The sequence below is a fragment of the Punctularia strigosozonata genome (genome assembly GCF_000264995.1).
Source record: "Punctularia strigosozonata HHB-11173 SS5 unplaced genomic scaffold PUNSTscaffold_14, whole genome shotgun sequence".
Classification (NCBI taxonomy): Eukaryota; Fungi; Basidiomycota; class Agaricomycetes; order Corticiales; family Punctulariaceae; genus Punctularia; species Punctularia strigosozonata.
In genome coordinates, this window is record NW_006767446.1 from 711,111 (window position 1) to 718,998 (window position 7,888).

Consider the following 7,888-nt stretch of genomic DNA (forward strand, 5'->3'; position numbering starts at 1 on the left):
CCGCGGATGACGTGAACAACAATCATTCGGGGTGATGAGTCGGATGGTTGGTCGGATGTGGAGGCTCGGTTATGAGCCCCAGTCATTCATTACGAGCATACACGAACGGGGTCTCTGTCGTGCCAACGACGCGTATCGGTGCGTCTTCAAATCCCTATATGTACATACGGTTCCCATCTGAAAGGCTCAGGCTGCGCGATCCGCAGTTTCGTGATGGCCTCGTCGAGGGCGTACGCGATATCGTCGGGGTCGATGTGATCTGATTCGCTGCTGAATATGTTCTGATATATAGACCGAGCTATCTCCGGCCCGTCTGCATCCGCCATTGACCTGTGTAATCTTAACTGTGAGTAGGGATGAAAGAGTCGAGAAGCCCCAAATAAAACAAACCAGAGCGTAGCGACGATACTTTTGAAGCCTGCGAAAAACATAGCAGCAGCGAGGTGGACTACCTGATCAGGCTGTTTCTGGATGGGCGTGTCTGTGAGTCGCGTCATCGTGATGATAAGCGGAATCGATGCTCACAAAGTCCCCCTTGGCTGTTTCGCAGGCGCTCAAGAATGCTATAAACGCGGGCGGGAGCGGTACAGGCATGCGTCGTTCGATCGTCAATTTCTCATCACGCAGAATGGATCCGCTGTTCAGTGGGATCTCCAGATCTTGGTGGCCGTGGCACATCGTGGAAAACCTCGTCTTCGGAGAGGAGTCCGTGCCAAGGAAGGAGTTCAGAGCAACCGGCATCGCTCATTGTAGGCTTGTACTCACGGCCTCCTCCGTTGTACATTTCGAACCAATAACATATATTGGCGCATGCTCAAATCCCTAGGTGTATATACGGTGCCCATCGGAGCGGCTCAGGCTGGACGGTTCGCAGTTTCGTGACGGCCTCGTCGAGGGCGTACGCGATATCATCGGGGTCGATGTGATTCAAGTTGCTGCTGAATATCTTCTGGTATACAGATCGAGCTATCTCCGGCCCGTCCGCGTCCGCCATGGACCTTTGCAGTCGGTTGTAAGTCGATACCATAGAAGTGGGAAGCTGCAAACCGGGACTGACCACAGCGTAGCGATGACGCTTTTGAATCCCGCGAAGAACATGGCGGCGGCGAGATGGACCACCTGATCAGGCTGATTCTGCATGCGCACGTTGTTCAGTCGCACCATGATCTCGACTGGTATTGGTACTCACGAAGTCACCTTTGGCTGTTTCGCAAGCACTCAAGAATGCCATGAACGCGCGAGGGAGCGGTACAGGCATGAGTCGTTCGATCGTGAGTTCCTCGTCACGCAGAATGAATCCGCTCTGCAACGGATTCTCCAGATCTTGATGGCCATGGCACGCGAGGTGAAGGATGTTCGTCTGTGGGAGCAGCTTTAGCAGCGTCTCCGCCGTGATCCCGTTTCCGCCCTCAATGCAAGCGTCGTCTGCGGGAGACAGCTCTATTATGGATTCGCTTGGTAAGACCGCACGGATCGCTCTCGCTTCTTCGCGAGTGTTGATGAGGTCGCTCCACTGCGATATGCTAGACCGAGGCGTTGCAGCGACGAGCGCTTGCACGTCGTCCTTGAGGATGGGCAAATACGCGTTTCTGGCAGCAAGAAGGGACCCGATGGTCGGTATGTAGGAGGAGACGACATAATCTGAGCACCGCTCTCCGCCAGCACCGGCTGCATGGATCGGTAAGTGAACGAAGTTTCCAGTAGGGCACCACCATATGCGAGGACGGTTTCGACCTTCGGAGGGCTAGAAGCAACTGGTGAGCCTTATACCATGATAATGTAGAGGGTTATCTCATACCTCGAGCCCTAGAGCATTCATGACCGGTCTCACCACCTCAATCCATAACTGGCGCAAGATCTCCTCGGCACCCGCTCTTCGAGATTTCGAGATTTTCGATTTTTCTATCTTCCTGCAGTCGCGCATCTCCGCCCTCGCCTCCACGATGATTGACCGCCAATCCGCGCCTGAATGTGCGAGCCAGGTATCAGGGAGATGCTCGATAGGAATGCTGACACAGTCGCCCCCCTGCTTGAGAAGGACAGCGTGGCTCCCCAGCGCACTGGATACCAGCACTACGACCGGTCCTCTCTCGGAAGCCTTTCTCAGCGTCGTAAACTCGTCGTGCAGTAGGAATCTGTTCAGTCCAGGTTGTTTGCGAACCTGGTTGAGCAGCGCATTGTATTCTTCGATCTGACCTCTTCTCCGTGCGATGTCCGCTTCGACGGCACCCGGGTTCTCGCCCGTAAACGAGCTGTCGCGCACTTTCTCCAGCTGTCGGGCAAGGATCAACAACCTATCTCCGATCTCCTTGGGCGCCACGTCGAACGGAGAGCGCAAGCGTAGTGCATGGGTCCAGAAGACCGCACGGCCCTGCTCAAGGATTTCCAGAGCTTTCTGAGATGAGCCGATGTTGAGCGCGTGAGATGCGCCGGCGAGAGCGATGCTCTGGCCGATAGCTAGAGACTGGAGTCGGGTATGAAGATGAAGATCAAAGAAGGCCACTCGGGGCAGAAGTCCCACCACAAGAGCGAAGATATCCAGCAGTTGGCGATGTGCTGCGGCCTCAGAGGAGACGATATCCTGATATTGCGACACCACGATATCAAGTATGCGTCGTGCTCCTTCAATCCGAGAACGAACGTCCCGGTGTTCGTCGGATAGAGCACTGGCTAAATGCGAGAGTGCGACCCGGATACTCCGGTAAGGTGTTCCTATCTCCATGTGGAGTTCCGCTGTACTCACGAGGCATTGAAACCTCTCGGGACGGCCAGGGTGAAGGGTATCCAACAAGCCAGTGATAATCTCCAAGGCATCGTTCGCGTCTTTGTCGCTGCGATTGAAGCGAAATCTGACGATATGACAGTCGGCGAGGGTGCTCAGAAGCTCAGGACCCTCTGTTCGCTGAAGCATCACTTCCTTGATACGTGCTAGCTCCGAGATGGAGCGGTCGATGTCCGCAACGTTCCCTTGATGTCTCCCGCGGCGTAACAGAGCTTTTGACAGCTCGAGGATAACATTGGTGCGTTCCGCTTGATCGGAAGCCATCGTATCCAGGACGGTGTTGCCGAGGGTAATCGCTTCTTCCAAAGCCTCGAATGAGCCCCGAGCGTCAAATAACATGCAAAGACGGGAGACAGCTTGAGTAGAATTATCCGGATAGAACACGTTTGAGGTCCCACAGCTCGCCAGGGCCATACGATCCCATTCGATGGCTTCATCGAGATCAGAGAGCCGCCTTGTCTCGTTGAAGCGGAGCATCAGTGAATACGCCAGACCGCGAACGGGAATGAATCGCTGAGGGTGGGTAGTTGGAATTGAATCGATTGAAGAACGCCCGAGTTGAATAGATTGTTCGAGACAACTTATCTCTCCGGTCCAGTTGTACTGCAAACGCAATCCGACCGCCAAGTGTTCCAAGTACATCCAATAGTCTGCTCGGTTGGGAGGGCATAGTTGTAAGGCTTCCCGGCTCAGAGTGACTGACCTTTCGAGGTCGCGCCCATCAGATGGAGCGAGCTGATGGCGAAGGTCGAGAAGAACTGCTACCACACGGAGGCATCTGGCGCGCCCCAGTCCAGCACCAGAAACTTCTTTGAGAGTGTTCAGTCCAACTTCAATCGCTTTGTTGAGCTCATTGATAGCGCCAGAGTACAAAGTCTTCATATATAACGCCCAGAGCATCTCATTTACTGTCTTGCACCGATCAATGTGCATCTTTGGACATAAGTGCATGGCCTGCGCGGAAACATCAAGGCATCGGGCCAAATCTTCTGGTCTTCCGAGAATGTAGTATCGGTAGCGTAGATGCATCCCTAGGAGTCGCAGGTGTCGATGTTGATCGTAACAATGAGATGGAGGCAGGTCAACCAAGGCCTGTCGCTGGACGTCGACTGCTTCATTGATCAAAGTACGAGGCCCGTTAATTCTGGATAAGCTCCCCAGAATCAATGCCAGATTAAGGCGAATAGTTGCTGCCAAGTGGGTTCCCGTCGCGCAGAGTGAGATGGCTTCTCTGCAGAGCGACTCTGCAACGGTCCTATCTTCTTTCCGGGAAACGGCGTCTGCATTGTTATTTAAGATTCTGGAGAAGAGCCCCAGTACTGTAGGGCAACGTATCCCAGCTGTGCGGCACATAGACAGGGCTTCTTTCCCATATTTTACCGCAAGCTCCAGATCGCATTGCTCGTAATTGTGCCTATAGCGATCCACGTATAGATCAGCCAGCCGAATGAGTATGTGATATAGCTTTGGGCAGGGGTCGGGCGAAACGTCCAGGTTTGAATTTGGGATCAAAGAGCTGAAGAAAATTGGTTCCTTCGTCTCCGATAGGAGCGCCTCGTATTGCTCGATGCACTGCTGTGCGGCGTCGACATCGCTATTCTGGCAGAATTTCTGGTGAAGCTGGAATGCTAGATCGCAGCGCTCATTCGTATCAGATGGCACGGCTGCTGCAAGGTGTAGTTGGATAACATTCAAAGCAACAGAGAAAAACACGACTTACTTGCGCACTGGCAGATCTCCTGGCCGCAATAGATGTTGCTATCGTCTTTTCTATGAATGGATGCGTCTGCTGTGACTACTTCTGTGTGTGGTCAAGGAACGAGTGAATATGACCGCCAGTCGAGTATACCACGGCAGAAAAAAGGGGACAGACATACCAGTTGTCGTGACCGCCTCGCATGTATCTTGCATGTCCGTTTGCCTTGCTCATTGTATCGGCAGATCCGCTTATATAGACGTTTCTACCGCGAGGCGCGATAAACATAGGACCGCGCTGGCAGAAAAATAGATCCAAACAGAATTCCCAGATGTCTGACGGTTGACGAGGCGTAAGATCGCACTTGAGCACCTGGTCCACGTTGGAGGAATCATGGAGGACTCCACGGAGCCCCATATTTTAGACTTTCCGCACCGCGCCGCAGGCCAACAGAATGTGATGATTGAACTATGTCGGATAAAACACCCATCATACACCGCTGTGCTTTCGGTAATTCGAACGCATCCATAGACTGCTCGAGCGCCGATCAGCTGAGAGATAGCAAAAAGGAATAAGGCAAGCTATATTTGGATTACCCGGTGAGGCGACCGGAATACCCGATCAGACCGAGCTGTTCACAGCGGTGCAATAGATATGAATACTCCTTGATTGCGACGGTGGCACGGTGCGATGCATGCAGTACTACCGCATACTGAGATAGATGCAGAAGCACGCGCGCTCGATGAAGGAGCTCCGCCTGATCGTGCCCTTGAACCCGTAAGCGCAGCACGCAATGAATGCTGGGCGTCCGCCGATACCTCAGCATCACCTTAGGCAGCGACGTCGCTGATGAGCTGTGCGGCTCGCGCTCAACGCGCAGATCCATGAATCCAGTTTGAACGAAAACTGATCTGGTTTGGGTGCGATGAGATGAGCATGAACGCGCAGCCTGAGCCAAGGGCGCTGCCAAATCGGGGGGTCCCATGGGCCACGGGCGAGCTGGTAAGTGTTACAGGTTCCTCCTCTGATAATAAAACGTCTGAAATCGTGCTTCGGCGGGGCGCCCGTCAGTATTTCTCAACATTGCGTTGCTGACGGCGTCCGCGGCAGCAACGGCGGAAATCCCGGAGACGAGACTGCCAAGCATCATGATGAAGAAGATCAAGGCGATCAAAGCCACAAGAGGACCAAACCGTATTCGAAGACCGTACATCAAGTCGAAGTGCGCAGGAGATGGAGAAGATGCACTTTGTCGCGGACATCAACACTGGGCGCCGGATGCATCTACGAGCAGGTCACCTCGAGGCCGCCTATAAATGTCCGTAGAATTGGAGGAGATGACACGTCAAAAAGGACGGGGGCCCCCTTCGCACAACTTTTCGTCCGGACCCTCCCCCCCAGAACCGACAGAATTGATACTGGGCTCCTAACGCGCGTTATTTGGTTGAAATAGTCCAGGTGATAATCAAATGCCTGCATTGCATATAGCAGCGGACGACGACGGCCGGTGGGGGTCTTCGACGAGTTCCAGATCTTCGAGACGCAGTGCTTTCACCGCAGTTATATTCGCTTTCGATTATACAAACATTAGATTGGCGCGAAGGCAAGAACTTTCTGAACGGGTTTCAATGTTGCATCTCGCCCTCTAGCGAGTTAAGGCTGACGATTATTATCAGGAATCTGGCTCTAAACAGCGGAAGTAACGAGCTCACAAGGCAACACCCTTCGCACGGTAATCATCATCCTCGACGTAGCTTCCCTTGCGCTTGAACACCACGTTCTTCTTCTGATGGCGATAACTTGGCCATTGTGGAGCTCCCTTGACGCCGCTATGGTTGGGGTCCAGATTGTAGACGAAGGATATCCTGAGATCACAGACACACATCAATCAGTCGAGAGTGACACCGACGTCGCGCCCTCTGGCGCACCAGTAGCTGGTCATGAGCTTCGCGAGTTCGGCATCGCCGGGACGGGTAGAGAGCGAGTTCTGCGTCGGGAGCGGGTTGCTGAACACGAACGCGACTTCCTGGAAATGCGTTACACCGTACTCGACCGTCGAGTTGTCGGGCGCCTGCGCGAAGTGGTACGAGTAGACGTCATGCGACGATGCGACACTCTCCGCCAACAGTCGGCGCTGGAAGTACTAGTGTTAGCATCTACAAATGAGATGAAGAATCGAGATTGCGTACCCCAGCGTGCATGTATATATCACCCCAGATGCTCAGCGCCCGCTTGTCTTGCGTCCCGGTGGAAAGGATACCGTCGCCAGTGTTGTACGGGCATCCGATTGACGGGTCGTCAGGGTAATATTCGAGGATCTTGCTGATGCTATCGTTGCTCAGGTGTGCGTACTGCGTTGCCAGTGCCTCCGCGATGGACGTCTCGTTGTTCAGCCCCCGAGGTCCGAAGGTCGCGCCTTCGTCGAGGTTGGCTGGCGCGAAGTGGATCAGCTTCCGGAACAGGTCCTCTGTGAATACCCCTCCGGCTCACCTCCAAGCAACAAAGGCACCTTGATGAATCTGCCCCGCTTCAACGTCGCGGTCACGCTGCCCTTGATGAACGTGCCGTCCACAACCGGGCCCCACGCGAGCGTGTCCGTCCCGTTCGTAGCGTTCACGAACGCTTCCAATGGCGCGCTCCTGAGGCATGCCAAAACATCCGTGGCGTTGCCGCATCCCGCACCGGCGGCGGCGGCGTCGAATTGGGGTTGATAGTCCGCCGGCGTGAGGTAGTTCCACGTCGAGGGCGAGCCGGATTCGAGTATGCCGGCGCGGAAGAGGTGAGTGGAGGTCTGGCCATAGGCGAGGAGTTGAAGGGAGATGCTGATGGCGCCCGCGCTGGTGTTACCGTCAGCAATGCGCCGGGAGCGAAGACAAGGGAGCAGGATACAGACCTCTCGCCCATGATGGTAACCTTGGACGGGTCGCCGCCGAAGGCGTGAATATTTTCGTGAATCCACCTCAGAGCGAGATACTACGGGAGAACATAAATGAGCACCTTCGGTACGGATCAACAGTCGTGCTTTTTTACCTGGTCGAGAAGACCAAAGTTGCCTACGCCCTCTGCGGCAAGCTCCTTTGACCACATGAATCCGAAGGCAGTAACACGATAATTGAAGCTCGCAAAGACCTAGAATGTCATCGTCATTCTCACGACACGAGGAACGATGTTAGGTACGTACGATGGGCTGGCCCATCTCCACGCTGCGTTGCACGATCCATGTAGCATTGTAACGATGATCCGCGCTTCCACCCATACTGAACCCTCCTCCGCTGGTGAGCTTTGGATTAGCCGGCCGAAGGGCGCATATATGCAGGCGAACTCACTAGATCCAGACCATCACTGGGAGGTTGCTGCCTTCTAACGCCCTGACGGACGCACGACGTTCATCGTCAGACAAGCCTCGCTGA

At 54.4% G+C, this 7,888-nt stretch overlaps 3 protein-coding genes across 3 annotated transcripts in view; all 3 read right to left on the reverse strand.

Annotated features, from left to right (window-relative positions):
• Window positions 1–146: 146 nt before the first annotated feature.
• PUNSTDRAFT_74990 (uncharacterized protein) lies at window positions 147–1,645 on the reverse strand (the record flags this gene model as incomplete). Its single annotated transcript, XM_007387595.1, has 3 exons — window positions 147–330; window positions 391–467; window positions 1,190–1,645. Coding segments are annotated over 3 exons (717 nt in total), but the record flags the coding sequence as incomplete, so codon positions are not given.
• A 1,539-nt stretch (window positions 1,646–3,184) lies between these two features.
• Window positions 3,185–3,496, reverse strand: PUNSTDRAFT_32482 (uncharacterized protein; the record flags this gene model as incomplete). The annotated part of the gene is made up of 1 exon (XM_007387596.1): window positions 3,185–3,496. A coding segment is annotated over one exon (312 nt), but the record flags the coding sequence as incomplete, so codon positions are not given.
• A 2,425-nt stretch (window positions 3,497–5,921) lies between these two features.
• The window catches only part of PUNSTDRAFT_55140 (alpha/beta-hydrolase), a 3,317-nt gene continuing 1,350 nt past the window's right edge, over window positions 5,922–7,888 (reverse strand). Inside the window, exons 4-9 of the mRNA XM_007387597.1 lie at window positions 7,372–7,451; window positions 6,969–7,315; window positions 6,668–6,909; window positions 6,407–6,612; window positions 6,191–6,343; window positions 5,922–6,137 (exon numbers count right to left, since the gene is read on the reverse strand). Coding sequence (XP_007387659.1) covers window positions 6,104–6,137; window positions 6,191–6,343; window positions 6,407–6,612; window positions 6,668–6,909; window positions 6,969–7,315; window positions 7,372–7,451 — 1,062 coding nt within the window. The 3' untranslated portion in view covers window positions 5,922–6,103. The remainder of the gene's footprint in view (window positions 6,138–6,190; window positions 6,344–6,406; window positions 6,613–6,667; window positions 6,910–6,968; window positions 7,316–7,371; window positions 7,452–7,888) is intronic.